This window comes from Dipodomys spectabilis, unplaced genomic scaffold (assembly GCF_019054845.1).
Source record: "Dipodomys spectabilis isolate Male_0828 unplaced genomic scaffold, ASM1905484v1 ptg000046l, whole genome shotgun sequence".
Taxonomy (NCBI): Eukaryota; Metazoa; Chordata; class Mammalia; order Rodentia; family Heteromyidae; genus Dipodomys; species Dipodomys spectabilis.
Genome location: NW_024870723.1, coordinates 2,512,012 through 2,528,269, shown reverse-complemented (window position 1 = coordinate 2,528,269; position 16,258 = coordinate 2,512,012). Strand labels below are relative to the sequence as shown.

The 16,258-nt window shown below is 44.3% G+C and overlaps 1 protein-coding gene across 1 annotated transcript in view; it reads left to right on the top strand.

The window, feature by feature from the left end:
• Astn2 (astrotactin 2) overlaps nt 1–16,258 on the top strand; it is an 887,273-nt gene that overhangs the window by 504,079 nt on the left and 366,936 nt on the right. Inside the window, exon 11 of the mRNA XM_042678724.1 lies at nt 8,179–8,329. Coding sequence (XP_042534658.1) covers nt 8,179–8,329 — 151 coding nt within the window. The remainder of the gene's footprint in view (nt 1–8,178; nt 8,330–16,258) is intronic.

The following is a 16,258-nucleotide window of genomic DNA, read 5'->3' as shown; positions in this document are numbered from 1 at the left end:
AGGCTATGCCTGAGGAGGAGACTTCTATTACTGAGTACTCACAACAAGAAAAAGAGGAAGATGATGGAGGAACCCCCCTCCTCAGAGACCAGGAGGGGTCCCCACAGTCTCTGTGGAGGATGGAGACAGGATGAGTTTCATCTCTTGGGAAGACCTTGGTGGCACCAGGGCACAGTCTAGTTTGGCAAAGTGCCTGACAGTCTCTGGGGAAATTTGTCTGCACCCCACTCCTTAGATTCGATTGATTGCACTGCCACCCACTGTCACAGTACACAGAATGTCCCAGCACTGATCACAGTTTGTTATACATTAGGTACAGATGACGGCATTGGCATGGTGAATGTCACAGAGACACAGGTGTATGCATACAAACACAGTCTTGAGTACAGACACACACCCAGCTACTCTGTCAACTTCCCTCACAGAGGGTGAATGCTGGGTAAATAGCTGCTACAGGAACCAATGCATTTCCAAACACGGCAGTCCTTTATGCAGAGCCCCCCATTAGAGCCTGGTAATGCCCAAGGTTTTCATAGCATGACCCTGTAAATGGGAACATTTTAGTCTCTCTTTCACAGATGGCCAATGGACATAACAGTCATTTTCCTTTTGTTCCCAAGACCACACAGCTGATAGGCCCTTACATATCCCCTCCTCCTTCTTCTGCTCCTCTTCTTCCTTCTCCTCTTCCTCTTCCTCCTCCTTCTCCACTTCCTTCTCCAGTGCTGTTCTTATTCAGGAAGCAGTTATGGCCTGCCCGGTGCACTAGGGCTATGAGGGAGGGGACTCTCAGCCTGCAGGAAGTTACAAGCTACTCAATGATACCAGACACTCTAAGGAAGCTCTAAGACACAGCCTTCCACATTCTCCATCTGAATTAGTATGAACCTTAATTGCTAGGGGAAGGAGCATATTTTAGTGTCAGCTGGAACACCAGTCATGGAATCTAAGGATGGGAAGGAATCTTAAAGAGAAAAGACACCAAGACAACTGAAGTTAAGAACTTCCCAGGATACTTCCAGCCTAATTTCTGTCACCATTCACTGCCAGTCCCCTTGCCTCTCTGTATAAGAACCAAGTTCTACATGTAAGCACTCATTCTTTCTATAGTGTGAGAGGGGAGTATCGAACCCAGGACCTCATGCATGTTATGTAAGTGCATTATAATCAAACTACATTTCCACTTCTTGCTTTTTTTTGAGGGGGGCAGGGGTGGGGGAGGGGAGGAATGTAATTGATGCCACATCAAAATGTAGATCAAGCTGCCCATAATTTCACAAGGGGGCCCAGGTTGGCCTCGAACTCACAGTCCGTCAGCCTCTACCTCCCAAGTGCTGGAATTACAGGTCTGTGCCTCCGCACTCAGCCATGCATCATCGTTTTTTAAGCTGAAAGGAAAAACAACGGGATGACAACACCATCCCCTAGAGCTATGGGCATAATTAAATGAGATGACCCACATGAAATCCAGGTGTTCGTGCCAAGTGTTCAGTAGATAACAACCCTTTCTCCAGGAAGCAGCCATTACAGACAGACTGCTTTCTGCATAGCCCAGCAGCAGCCATGAGAAGTTCGCATTCCCACCTTAACAGCTCTGGCCTTGGAAAAGCCCGTGTCTGTCTCCTGAGGCTGTTGCCAGGAAGTCCCTTACTCCAGCCCTACCTCAGAAGCCTTTTCTTTAATAATCCTTACAGAGCAGTGGCCTTGTGACAGGCTACATGTTACTACAGCATTACCTATGTGTTCCTTCCGGATCTGAAACAGCCCAGTCCTCAAAGCGATGCCTTGCATTCATCTCCTATAAAATGGGATGATAATATCACTTACACTATTATATTCGGGGAGGTTGCATGTGTTGTTAACTGACATATTATGATTACACAATAAACATTTTCTTTTATTGTAGTTCTTGTCATTGCTCTTGATATTGCCAGGTTTATTATGTATATGTATGTATGTATGTATGTATATATGTATGTATGTATGTATATATGTATGTATGTATACAATTATCTGTACTATGTTTTTGTTTTTTTTTTTTGTCAGTCATGGGGCTTGAACTCTGGGCCTGGGAGCTGTCCCTGAGCTCTTCAGCTCAAGGCTAGTGCTCTACCACTTGAGCCACAGCGCCATTTCCGGTTTTCTGGTGGTTATATTGGAGAGAAGGGTCTTACGGATGTTCCTTCCCGGGTTGGCTTTGAACCGCGATCCTCAGACCTCAGCCTCCTGAGTAGCTAGGCCAGACCTGAGTCATGGGTGCCTGGCTTATCTATACTATTTAGTCTGAATAAAAGCTAAATCTGCTGTTAGAACCCTTTGATGGTGGCCCATAGCTCCCAGGGTGAACTTCAGGATCACCAGTGCCTGCTACATAGAACCATTTCTCACTTGGCTCCTGGCAGTGCCTCCTGCCTCCACCCATTGTTACATTCGCCTCCTCTCACTACATGTTCTTGAAATGTATCCAATCAGGTGGCACCTTCCTCTCCCTCCCTCCAGGCCTTAACATGTCCCCTCTGCCTGCAATTCCCTTCTCCCATGGACTCCTACACATCCATTATGTGTCAGGTTCAGTATTGCCTCCTCCATAAAGCCCTCTGTGACCCACACTTTTGAGGTCTTTGAAGGTCCCATGGTCGAACTTCTGTTGCTGGGTTTTTTCCTGGCCTCCCAAAACATGCTTCAGGATGTCTGAGTTCCAGTCCAGGTGCCCAGAACAAATTAAACATCCATGAAACATTTTCAATGAGCAAATAAACTGTATGGGGTCCCGGACCTCTTCCTCATGTCCTCTCCTGAGCTCCTTACATTCTCCAGGCATGCCTTTGGCATCTAGTAATTACTACCAGCTGATGGCACTGCTGTGTGCCAAGCATTTAACATATATTACCTAATTTATGTCTGATGCTAACTCCATTAGCCAGGGAGTAATATCCCCATTCATTCAGATGAAAATATAGAGGCTCGGAGTTTATGAGGCTGGCTCAGAAAAATCTCACGGTGAGTGCAGCCGAGAGTCTGCCACACACATTTCAGACAAAGCTGCCCTTTCATCCACTGTTCCACACCATGTTTCCTGCTGCTGGGTGCTGAGAAAGATGGGCGAGAGGAAGGCCTGACTCTTTATCAAGTGCAGTTCCATCTTCTTCTTTCCAAGAGCTCAGAAAACCACATGTGGCGTGTTCCCAGACAGTGATTAGTGTGTGTTCAGGGGGAGCTTGTCACTTCTGGGCTCTGAGTCACCCATTCACACCTCCTTGAGTGCCACAGACCTTTCCTGGTGCTGATTCACAGCCAGCCATGTCAGCATCTGTCCCCGACTGTCCGGCCTGATACTCACCCTGCATGGGGCTTGAGCTGGCGCCGCCAAATGCAACTCAGGTGATGTTCTTGGACCCAGTCAGATAACAAGGGGCTGGCAGTCTCTTATTGCTGGCTGGTGGGGGCTGGCTAACTCAGGTTAGAAACTGGTGTTGGTGGTGGAGAGGGCAGAGGAGTGGGTTGGGGATAACTAAGAACAGTGCTCAGAGACATTTTAGACAATGTCTGGACTTGGATCTCGAAATGTAGCTACAGCAAGGCCAAAGCAAAAAAGAATAGTCATCAGCTCACTACCCAGGGTGCAGCAGGTGCTCAAATATTTATTGATGAATGAATAATGAATAAATTTGCCTTGGGTTTGGGAGTTTAGAAAACACGTTTTTATGTGTCGTATTCTTGTAACCTCACAATAATCATAGTTGGGAGCAGGATAGATAATGGGTTCCATTTTGTAGATGAGAAGATAGTTTAGAGGAGAATAAGCTGAGAAAGAAGTTTAGAGGAGAATAACAAGTGGGGGGTGGTGGAGAACATGGCTTTTGTAGTTGGGCATGTTCAAGCACAAATCCCACCACCTGCGGTGCTGACATCAAGGTTTTAAACCCTAAGGGTGGTTGTCTGAGTCCAAAAGGACTGTTGTCAAGTGGTAGAGTATAAGCCTAACAAGTGTGAAACAAAGGTGAAACCCCAAGTTCAAACCCCAGCAAAATACTCCCTCTGTCTCTCTCTCTCTCTCTCTCTCTCTCTCGCACGTGATATTTTCTCCACTTTAATCTGTTTCATAACCACTGTGCTTTCCCTCTTCCTTCTATTCTGTCTTTTCATTTCTATTCTCTATTTCCACTTGACAGCCCTTTAATCTCTAAGACCCTCCTCTGTGTATGTCTGTCTGTTTTTCTGTCTGCCCATCTCTTTGCCTCTCTTTACTCATCTTCCCTGAGATGACTAGCTTCTACTTGTTGTCTTTCTTCCTAGCAGTTTCTCTTTACATCCATCTCCCATTCTGTCAGATCCTCTCTTCTCTGTCTTTATATGCTCATCCCACTTTCCACTTCTGTTTCCTCTAAGTGTGTGAATATTTTAATAGCCTTCATGTCTCTCCAGGACCCGAAAGTTTTCCTCTGACTCAAACTTGGTTAAGTCTCCCAAGAGCTTCATTTTGGGAACTATTCATTCTCCTCATTCCCCTGTTACCTTACCCTGTATAAAGTTAAAGAACAATGGACAATCTGACAGTCCTCCTTTGTCTCTATCCTATACTCCTGTACAAGCAGGATATGGGATGAGTAGCCAGAATGGGACAAAGTGGGACTATATCTTGGTCAGTGTCTTGGTTTAAAAAAAAAAAAAAAGGACTGGTTGTAGTCAGAGCCCATGGTCCATATCTGTAATCCCAGCTACAGAAGAGATAGAAATCTGAGGATCATGATTCAAAGCCCACATAGATACAGTTTTTATCTTCAATTAGCCAGCAAAATGTCAAAATGGAGGCATGGCTCTAGTGATAGAGTGCCAGCTATGAGCAAAAAAAGCTGAGCAAGAGGTAATGGCCCTGGGTTCAGGCCTCAGTAATGTCAGAAAAACAACAACAACAACAAAAGGCTGGTAGGTGGACGCAGCACCTATGTCTTCTTTTCTGGTGTTATTTAGTATGTGTTCTTCCAGACTCTGCTGGGGAGAAAAGAGGGAGGAATAAATACTGAGTCCTTCTCTAAAAAGCATATGGTGTTTTTGAGAAACTAAGGTGAACTAAGGTAGAAAAAAAGATAATCAATTTAAACAATGTGCCCAAAAGGAAGAAGGAACTAATTCTAACAGAAGCAAATAAATAAGCACCACAGAGATAATGACCCTATCCAAAGGCACTACTGTGTCCCTAGTACATAATGAGCATGTAGGATAATAATGAATGAATGAATGAGTGAGTGAGTGAGTGAGTGATGTGAGAAGCTTTCAAGGCATCTTCGAGTTTCATAAGAAAGAAATTCAGAGTCGAACTTCACAGACAGAAGAGGAAATACAATTAAGATGAAGGATTCCGAGAGGTGAAGATACCATTTACATGATGATGCTCAAAAGGTTTCAGATCTTAGAACATTTTTAATCTCAGAGTCTTCTCTAGGGAAGATGGGTAAACCAGCTAGGGAGATGGGTAAACCAGCACCAAGGAAGCCAGCTAGACCTCACTCTCTACAGGTTGTATACTCCTTACCCAGCATGTTTCCAGACCAGAAGTATTTCACACCTGAGAGTTTTCCTTGGATTTCAGAATATCTGCATGGAATTTACTTGGTGAGAATCCCCAGCTGTGGCCATGTGCTTACTGTGCTTTGCTTTCCCTAGTCAATACCTTTGGCCACATGAACCTGCCTCGTTCAAGGAAATGTCCCCTTAGCCATTGACTGGCAGACACAGAATGCAAAGCCCTAGGTCCTGTGTTTTAAGTTGGCTGTACATAAAGGGCTGCTACAGCTCCAGAGCTCTCTATAGAATCGGATGAGGTTTCAAATCCACACTGTAAGTCCTTCACTGAATCCTGCCTGTGTCACTTTGTACCGATGTATTTCCTAAGGGGCCTCTACAATGAGCCTTCTGTATATAACTACATTTCAGAGCCTGTTGAAGGTAAACTGACCTAAGATTGTATGTTCAAGGAATAAGAAGCAGCATGTGGATAGGGGATAAAGGAGATGAGGACTGGCTAAATATAGCTGAATGGGTAGTCAGGGATCAGATTACCAAGACCCTCGAAAACCGAGGAAACTAATTTATAGACTCCTTTGTAAGTACTGGAGAACTATTGATCAGACACGTATCTAATTAGAGCTCAGATTCACTGGGTACACTGGCAGGCCGAATAAAACACGGAACAGAAAGAGGTAAGATAGGAGACAGGAAATGAATTAGAAGATCCAAGCTGTGGTAAAGCCTGAGGAGGGGAAAACAAGGGAGAAGGAAGGAATGGTGCATAGACAGTACCAGTAGTGTGGCAGTTCCTGCTCTTTGCATTCCCCCTTTTTTGCAGCTCTGTACTGAGTCATGGATCATGGAAGAAGATGATGTCTCTTATTACTGTCTGTGTAACATTCCTTGCAACTGTGGGAATCATACATATTCCAGTGTGGGGTACCCATTGTTGCAGGGGGGGCTCTTCCTTCAAAACATAGTATCAGAAATTCTCATCTGTATCCTCTGTGTTATAGGCTTCATCTTATAGAATTCTATCGGATTGAATTTTAGCAGATTCATAGAAAAAGGTTATGTAGTCCATTCATGTGTTGGGATCCTTATTTTGGACAAACCACCATTGTTAACAGTCCTGACAGTGTGGCTTACAAGCAATAATCTGAAAAACAATGTCCTAGTGTCTTAGTGCCAGACTATGTTTGGGTTCTCACCTTGCTGTTTATAGAATGTGCTGTTTGGAATTAGCCTACAATCTTCCACAGCTTCAGTTTTACGAGTTGAATACCAGGTTGGCATAATAACGTTGGTATAGGGATCTATACAATCATACAGTTGCCATAGAGACCTCTAGAAGTTGTAAAAGCCAATCTGACTAGTTACATAATGGGAAGACTCTTTAAAAACTGTTTTTCATTATCATTGTGTAGTTGTACCAAGGAATTGCCATCTAAGAAAGCAGTTTATGAATACAGTGCATCTTGATCAACATTCTCACCCCTCCTTGGACCAACCCTCCCTTATCCTAATTTGTGGTTTATACAATGACTGGGGTTTTGGGATTTTTTTTTTGTACTTGCTAGGCAAATGCTTTGCCACTGAGCTACATTCAAACCTTTATATATAATGAATTCTTTTTGGTCGGTTGTGGGGCTTGAACTCTGGGCCTGGGCGCTGTCCTCAGCTCTTCAGCTCAAGGCGAGCTCTCTACTGCTTGAGCCACAGCACTACTTCCGTTTTCTAGTGGTTTAATTGGAGATAAGAGTCTCACGGACTTTCCTGCCCAGGTTGGCCTTGAACTTCGATCCTCAGATCTCAGCCTTCTGAATAGCTAGGATTACAGGCGAGAGCCACCAGCGCCCGGCATTATATATAATGAATTCTTGACTGCATTCTTCTCCCTTCCCCCTTCCCTTGTCTTCCCCTCTCCCCTTGGCCCCATTGGATGTGTCCATTTCCTAGTGTTGATTTTGTTGGACTTCAACTTTGTCTTTCTAAAAGACTATACTAGTTGAGCTCTTCATGGAGTCTTTCTTTTGAGGTCAAACTTGGTATAAACTTAGTTTTGGACACTTTCTAAGGAAGGTGGTCTTTAGTAAGGCATTTCAGGTTTTTAAGACATAATTCACCTATTAGTAAGATGGAAATCTCACACCTAACCTCCCGAGTTTATGGCAAATAATGAAATAAGATTTGTAAAGTCCTGAGTCTGTTTCTCTTTTTCACACATGTCTTAGGAACTGTGTGATGGTATACCTACTTTTTGCCCTCTTTTTAACCATGTATTTGTGTTATTCTTGTGATTACAAATAAAACAAATGAGGTATCAAGCTGGGCATTGATGGCTCATTCCTATAATCCTAGCTACTCAGGAAGCTAGGATCAGAGGATTGAGGTGGAAACCAGCCCAAGCAGAAAAAGTCTGAGATTCCATCTGAAAAAAGGTAACCAGAAAAAACTAGGCTGAAGGTGTGGCTCAAGTGGTAGAGTACTATCCTGAGTCAGCACAGTGAGCTCAAGGCACCAAGTTCAAGCTTTGGTACCAGCAAACAAACAAACCAAAACCCAACAAAGCCAAGCAAATCATAATCACGCAGGAAATGAGTCCAAGTTAAATATGTAATGTGGTGATGCAGCTGTCTCTGTGCTTTAACCATCCCCTTTCTCTCCAAGGGAAGAAGCGATGCTGTCCACATACTTTGAAACCATCAATGACCTGCTGTCTTCCTTCGGGCCAGTCCGTGACTGCGCTCGGAACAATGGGGGCTGCACTCGCAACTTCAAGTGCGTGTCTGATCGCCAGGTGGACTCCTCGGGATGTGTGGTGAGTGCCTGTTGGCCCAGAAACATGGTGCTCTCTCAGGTGCCACAGCCACCTGGTAGCAGTGTCTCCCTGCCAGGGAACGCAAGTCAGGAAGGCTCACAGTACTCAGAACTTTAGCTTCTGCGCCCTTGGGCACACCAGGCTGCTTCAGGTTTCTTACTTGTGGAGCGCAAGAATCAAACCTATCTCTTGGAATTGTGGGAAGAATGAGAGGAGATATTATAACTTGAGTGTCTGCCATATAATAAATAGGTCCTTAAGAGGCCCTGGCTTCCAAAAGTTTATAAGCATTTTGAAAGTAAAGGAATGCATGCTTTATCTCTGTGAATACATTAGGGGGGGAAGCAGGGTAGAGTCAATGAGCTGTAAATAATGCTTTGGGGAGTCCAGAAGAGAAAGTTGTGGCGGAGACTTAAGGGTTATAAGAGTCTTCCTTAGAAAGAACACAGATGACCAAGGTAGAGCGATAGGGTGATGGAGATCATCTTGTTAGCATGGAGTTTCAGTATCTACTGTGAAGTAAGGACATGGCATACCTAGCAATCCCTATTTCCTAGACAAGTGTCCCCATCGTTGAATTTGTTTGTTTTGTTTTGTATTGTAAGCATGACCTGCGTTTCAAAATGTAAGTTCCAGGGTTATACTCCCCCTCCCCCCCCAAAGGGGTTTGAGTCCCTGGAACCTGAATATTTATGAAGTAAATAAAAAAGAGAAAGAATGGGGGGATAATTATGTGTGCATTATGGAGTGTCTTGGAAATCTACAAGGGAGATGTTTCACCCTAGGCTAAAGGGAGTCTGGCATACAGCGTCCTTCTTTTGGCCCCTTTCCAACCTCTCCAGCTGCATCTCTCACCACTTTGCTTCATTCTACGTGAGAGCCGAATGCAGCTGATTAAATGTAGTTCTTTGAACATGCTGCCCGTTTATTGCCTCACAGCCCTCACTGACAGAGTGAATTGCTCTATCAGCCCTGGAGCACACAAGAGGACATATTTGCAGACCCATCTCCTTCGTGACGTCTTTCCCCTCCCCTGCTAGCCAGTGGTGGTGCTCTTCCCAGACCATTGCTGTTCTGCTACCCACATTTCTTATATCACCCATGACACATTAGAGCATAGAGGGGCTCTATAGAGTTTGTCTCTTCCGATAAATGGAGGAGGAAATCCAGAGACTTTATTGATTCAGCTCAGCACCCTGTCACTTCCCATCCCAGTAAATAAAAAGAAAGGAAAACAGGAAGAGAGGAAGCTGAGAAGGGACAAAGATCCCTGCTCTGCACCGAGCTCTCTGAATGAGACCCAAGGAAAATGAAATATATAAAAACAACAGTCAACACACCTACATAGCAGCTCTGGGGGGAAAAGGACCCCGTATAAGAAGAACTTCTAGAATATCAGATGACACAATGGAACCTTTTTTTTCAGGTCATGGGGCTTAAGCTCAGGGCCTGGGTGCTGTCCTTGAGCTTTTCCCCTTAAGGCTGGTGCTTTACTGCTTTAAGCCACAGCTCTGCTTCTGAAGCTATATTTTAGAGTCGTGTGTGTGTGTGTGTGTGTGTGTGTGTGTGTGTGTGTGTGTGTGTGTGTGTGTGTGTGTGCCACTATGCCAGTCCTGGGGTTTGAATTCAGGGGCTATGGCACTATCCCTGAACTATTGTGATCAAGGTTAGCATTCTACCACTTGAGCCTCAGTTCTACTTCTGGCTTCTTTGGTAGTTAATTGGAGATAAAAGTCTTAACAGGCTTTTTTGCCCAAGCTGGCTCCAAACCACAATCCTCAGATCTCAACCTCCTGTGTAGCTAGGATTAGAGGCATGAGCTAACAGTACCTGGCTAATGACAATTCTTAGGACTACATGTGGAAGACAACACAAAAGATTTCATGCAGAAAGGGTAAGTCCAGGGGCTTGAGTTAAGGCCCAGTTAGATCATGGGCCTCAAACAATGTCATTGGGACAACTCTCCATTTCCCAACTCTGCTTTCCTGATCATGCCATTCTCTGGCCTGCTATATCTTCTCTACTCAGTGAGTCCTTTCCTGTCTCTCCAACTATATTGTCAGGTTGATCTTCTTGGGTCCACTTGATTGTTTCCCCTTCCCACCACCACTGTACTAACCAATCCCTGTGGTCCATGGTGGTGGGACCGGCAGTCTTCTGAATGAATCACATTGGGAGCTTCAGCTAGAGGAAGCTGCCCTTGAAATCTCTGCCCTTGAGATGGGGAAAGATATAGACTCTTGAGGAACTGTGGAGGCCATCAACCGAGCAAGATGTTGTTTGATGGGGATACAGCAACAGCCATCTACTTCCAATTACCACAGCCTAGTCTTTAGTTTGCATATGGGAAAAAGTAATGTCCAATGAGGTAAAGGAAGGTTTATCTGAGTCTTAGAGCTAATTGGTAGACAATTTCCAAAGAATATACCAAATTCATGACATCTCTACAACACAGGTGATTGACTTTTACAAAAGCATGGAGTTGTTGGCCTCTTTCCTTTTTGGCTTCCATTCTCTTTCTTGAATTGAGCTCCTTCTCCTTCAGAGTTGGTGCTCCAAAAGACAGATGCCTCAAAATGCAAGATGTGTGTGTGTGTGTGTGTGTGTGTGTGTGTGTGTGTGTGTGTGTGTAGCCAGGAGTTATATGTCTTTCTCTCTCATTAATATACACGGGGGGGGGGGGGGGGGAAACCTGGGGGGAGATAAGAAAAAGCACACTCATTCCCTGTAGGTTAGGAGAAAATTCAACAGCCTGATGAGGTTGTCAGAGACTTCCTTCTAGATTAAGGGTATAATGTTAAAACTGCAGCTCCAGGGCTCGGTGGATGAAAGGCAGGCTCTCCTCTACAGAATAGGCAAGGCAATATCCATTTTCGCACTGAGATTTAAAGCCCTATCGTTCCTCTATAACACTCTATTATGCTGCAAAGAGAAACTTTTTCTCAACCCCCTTTCTAAGGAATTCAATCTGGTCTAAAAATAATCATACCTTATAATTTTTTTCAGAAAATATCTACTTCCTAAAACTCTTCCTTATAACAACGCTAGACTTTGAGTTCTCTCAAGGATGAAGAAACAACGCTCTGGTAGTAAGAGTGACTTTCTGAAGACTTACCATGGGTAGCAAGACAGAGAGGGGTCAAGGCCACCTCTTCAAGGCCATGTTTTCAGCCTCAGCACTTTGGATCATTTTTCCATGGAGCTGAGAATCGATAGAAGTAAAGAACCATGGAAGTAAGGTTGGTCTGAGTGGATTATACCTGATCTTTAAATTGTCCATTAGCTGTCCAGGGACTAAATACATCTAGATAGACTCAGTCTCTTCATACTTCAAAAAGGATCAATGGTTCTTCAACTCAGATTTCCTACAGTCTCAGATAAGACAACTGGCAATGAGTTGAGAGGTACAGAGTGAAATTTCTCTGTGAAATGAGATTAGATTACTGCTGGACATACCTCTAATCTTAGATACTCAAGAGACTGAGTTCTGTCATGGTTCAAAACTAGACCAGGCAGAAAAGTCTGTGAGACCCCATTTACAATTTGAACTGGGGAGATCAGATCTGGCCAGCACCATCTTGGCCACATGCTGGTTGGTAGGATCTGGTATCTTGTCTTCGTGATTGGGGAAGGTGAAGATCCTCTCTAATCTCCCCTCTCTTCCCCATAATGGGCATGCTTGAATCCCTGGAGGCAGGGGTGGGGACTTGGATGATAAGTTACTAAACCTGTCAGTCCAGGGCTTGGGACTCAAGTTTCCTGGGACCCTGCCCTCTGACCTTACCGTATTTAGGACCAGACCAGCTCAGGCGCCATGAATTTATGCCACATGTTTCCGTGTTTGTATTCTGCCTCTTGGCTCCTGGCTCTTCTCTGGTCACCATGGTTTCCCACTTCAGCTTTCCATTGGAGCTGAATTGATTTGATGGTAATGTTTTTGTTCTTTCTTTCCCCTTGGCCTTCATGGCTCAGTTTCCTAAGTGTTGTGTATTTTCTGGCTGCTGGTCTCTGAAACAGGTTTCTACCATGCATTCACCAGCCTTTTAATAAAGACTCCTTATTCAATCCTTCAAAATGTGGCTTCTCCATTTTTCTCACCCAGCAAAAAGCCAGGCTAGAGACATGGCTCAAGTGGTAGAGGGCCAGCCATGAGCAAGCAGGCCAAGTGAACATGAGGCCCCAAGTACAAGCATTGGCAAAAAGAAACCATGTTGTTGACATTTTATGTAACATCTGTGGTATTGGAGCTGCATTCATAAGCTTAGATTATCCAGCTTCTTATAGTGTCCTACAACAAAGCAGTCATTTTAGTTCTGTTCCATCCATTTGTCAGTAGCCACTTAATTCTAGTCAATTCTGAGTTTTTATCTCTTACCTCTGCCTGAATATTCAAGTCTAAGAAGGCTGAAAGTGTCCATAAGCATAAAGGCTGCTTTAGTGCTCAGTCATCAACAGTTGGCCAGATAACTGCTCTTTCTTCCCCTCAGCCATCACTCCTCCTCTTACATCTGAAAGACCTCTCTGTTCACACCTGATACACAGGTGTGTGCTTCCTGTTGCCTTCTGCTACTTGGTGCTTTTCATCCAACCACAGGTTCATTTTAGACCAGCTGGCTTTGTCTCTAGTTAGCTTTTCCACCCTTGTGAAAGAATTAGAAATGGCCAACAGCTTTTCTATGGCACCCTGTGGATCTGACAGAGGCTCCCAAAGCTCTCCTTCACCTAGACTTACAGTGAAGACATCTGTAGTCAGGTGTTTTCATGCAAGGAAGAGCACTTGACCGTGCCTGCCCTTGACCAGATGCTGTCAGCCAGGTAAGTCACAGAGCAATTCAGTCCATTGGTGTGGGTGTGTGTGTGTGTGTGTGTGTGTGTGTGTGTGCATTAGTCTCTGTGTGTGTGTGTGTGTGTGTGTGTGTGTGTGTGTGTGTGTGTGTGTGTGCATTAGTCTCTTTGTGTCTGTGTGTTGCTATGAATTAAATTCAGGGCATTGCAGAGGTAAGGTGAGCCCTCTACCACTGAGCTGTATCCTCAGCCAACTGACCAGATTTTCTATAAGCCTTCATCCCCTTCAACCACCCATGTGATTAGCCTGGTGGGAAAAGAGCATCGAGTCCCTTTAAAGGACATTAATTAACTCTTACAAAGTTACCTTGTTTGACTTTGAACATGATACTCTTCCCTGGCTCAAATGATTTGTACTTCATAATGCATGGGAGGGAGTCTAACTATCTAATATATCAAAAACATTCACAGATTCTTTCTTTTGGCTCCTTCTTTTTTCCTTCCTTCCTCCCTCCCTCCCTCCCTCTCTCCTTTCCTTCCTTCCTTCCTTCCTTCCTTCCTTCCTTCCTTCTTTCCTTCCTTCCTTCCTTCCTTCCTGCCTGCCTGCCTGCCTGCCTTCTTCCCTCCCTCCTTTTCTCCCTCCCTCTCTCCCTCCCTTCTCTCTCTCTTTCTTTCTTCTTTCTTTCTTTCTTCCTTTCTTCCTTCCTTTCTTGACAGATCCTTACCATGTAAACCAGCCCAAGCTGATTTCAAGTTTATATCCTCCTGTTTCAGACTCCTGAGTGCTGAGATTATAGATGTACACATTCCATTATTTTAAAAATTATTTCGTCCTTAGGTTTTTTTTGTTTCCTATTTAGACCACAACTTCTGAAACACAAAATAAAATCCTGGACTTTATTTCCTCCTTGATTTCATGCTTCTGCTTTTGAAATCTTCCCTGCCATAACAACCCTTTGGATGTGATGACCCAGTTTAGCTCCATGGTCATAAGATGTGCAGAATATTTCAGGCTACCTCACCTTGCATATAAAATTAAGATCATTAATAAAATCACCTTAAAAGATGGAGATTGTCCTGGGTTTTCAGGGAGAACCCAGTGTTATCATTAGTCCTTGCATGGGGAAGGAAAAAGCAGAAGCACCTATCAAGGAAATGCAATAGACCTAGCTGTGCAGATGGAGGAAGGACTTAGCAGCAAGCTAAGGAATGTCCTTAGAAAGGGTCACTAGAAGCTGGAAAGGACAAGGAGACAGATTCACACCTAGCATCTCCCGTAAGGAAAATGGCCCTGCCAACACAGGGATAGCAGCCAAGTAAGACCTGTGATGTATGATTATACAAGTATAAGATAATAAAGTTATGTGGTTTCAAGCCACAGCATTTGCAATAATTTGTCCCAACATCAGTACAATACTATGGCAGAATGAAAAATAATATGAGGAAAGGGGGTGATAGGGGAGATAACATATAAAGAATTTTCCTGTTTTTATTTTCAATGATGATGATGATGATTGTTGGCCTTTAGCTCTTTTTTTGTTATTGATGCTTTTTGTGTTTTTGCTCAAACCTGGCTCTCTACCACTTGAGTCATAGCTCCACTCGCAGCTTTTTACTGGCCAATTGGAGATAAGAATCCCACAGACTTTCCTGCTCTGGCTGGCTTCTAACTGTGATCCTCAGGTCTCAGCCTCCTGAGTACCTGGGATTACAGGCATGACCCATGTGCAATATGCTAATGTTTAATTATTTCCAGGGAGCCCTCATCTCTTGATCAGGGATGAGTAAATTCATAGTAAATGAAGCAACAGGAAGTAGGGAAGAAGGGAGGCTGGACTCCTCTTCCCTCTCCTGGAGTGAAAAATTACTGTGCACTAGAAAGGTTGCAGATCTTGCAAGCATCATGATCAAAGAAAGGTTGTTTTAAATGTAGGGCTATGGGTTCATTATTCTGTGTGGCCGTATAACATTATGAAGATGGAGAGCAAAAGAAAACCACAAGCACTTAATCATGGCATTAGATCAGACTTGTGTCTGATTGACAGCAGAGGGTATCTAGGGCTGTAGGGTTCATTTTAAAGAGGTTGCTTCACTTACCTGTCCTGTGGAAAGCTGAGATAGCTGTGTAGAGCTGGACCTCAGTTAGGGCTCTTGACTAGTGTGTTTACACCAGGTCTCTCCACATGACCTGATCTTTTTATGCTGTAGAGGAGAAAGCAGCAAAGGGACCATGCTAAGTCAGTACCACCATCTACTATTGGTCTAGAAAAGCATTCATACCATCCCAGATTCAGCAGGAGAAATGCGGCCTTCATCTGTCACAGAATAGCAAAGAAGTTCTGGTCATCTTTACCTGTTTACCTGTAACACCAAGTCACAGACAAGTGCTGCTAGAATAGAAGAGGACCCTGCAGATCTTCTAGCCCAGGCCTGGTCCCTCTGTATTATGCAAATGGGAAATCAAAGCCCCAGAAGGATGCAGAAATTGTTCATGTTTGTGTAGGAAGGTAGTGAGAGAAGCTAGATTCCATTTCAGGATTCTTCTTTCCCCATGACTGCTGCTGGTGGCAATGGCCTTTACAAGACCAGTTTTCCTTGCTATCATCAGTATGAAACATTATTTAGCAACATTCTTTTGGGGGGTGAGGGGCGGGGCGGCTGTGAGGCCTGAACTCTGGGCCTGGGCACTGTCCCTCAGCTCTTCAGCTCAAGGCTAGCGCTCTACCACTTGAGCCATAGCACCACTTCCGGCTTTTTTCTTTTTGTTTATGTGGTGCTGAGGAATCGAACCCAGGGCCTCATGCATGCAAGGCAAGTGCTCTACCACTGAGCCACCTTCCCAGCCCTAGCAACATTCTTTTATTCAGTGCTGCAAGCTGGACAGGGGACACAAAGAGCCCCATCTTATTTGTAAGCAAGTTTGGAAGACAAATAGACTTTGCAGGATCACAATTTTACCTTGAACAAGTCTCTGTTTCCCTGCAAGGATATCTTAAAAGGGTTGGTGTGCGTGTTCAAGAAAAGTGGGTGGCAGTTGGGGACAGCTGGTACTTGTCACATGGTAGCTAACAGGTGTTCATGGAGAGTAACAATTTGCAACTGTCCTTGATGGCACTCGTGTTCATTTTACAAAAAGCACAATAT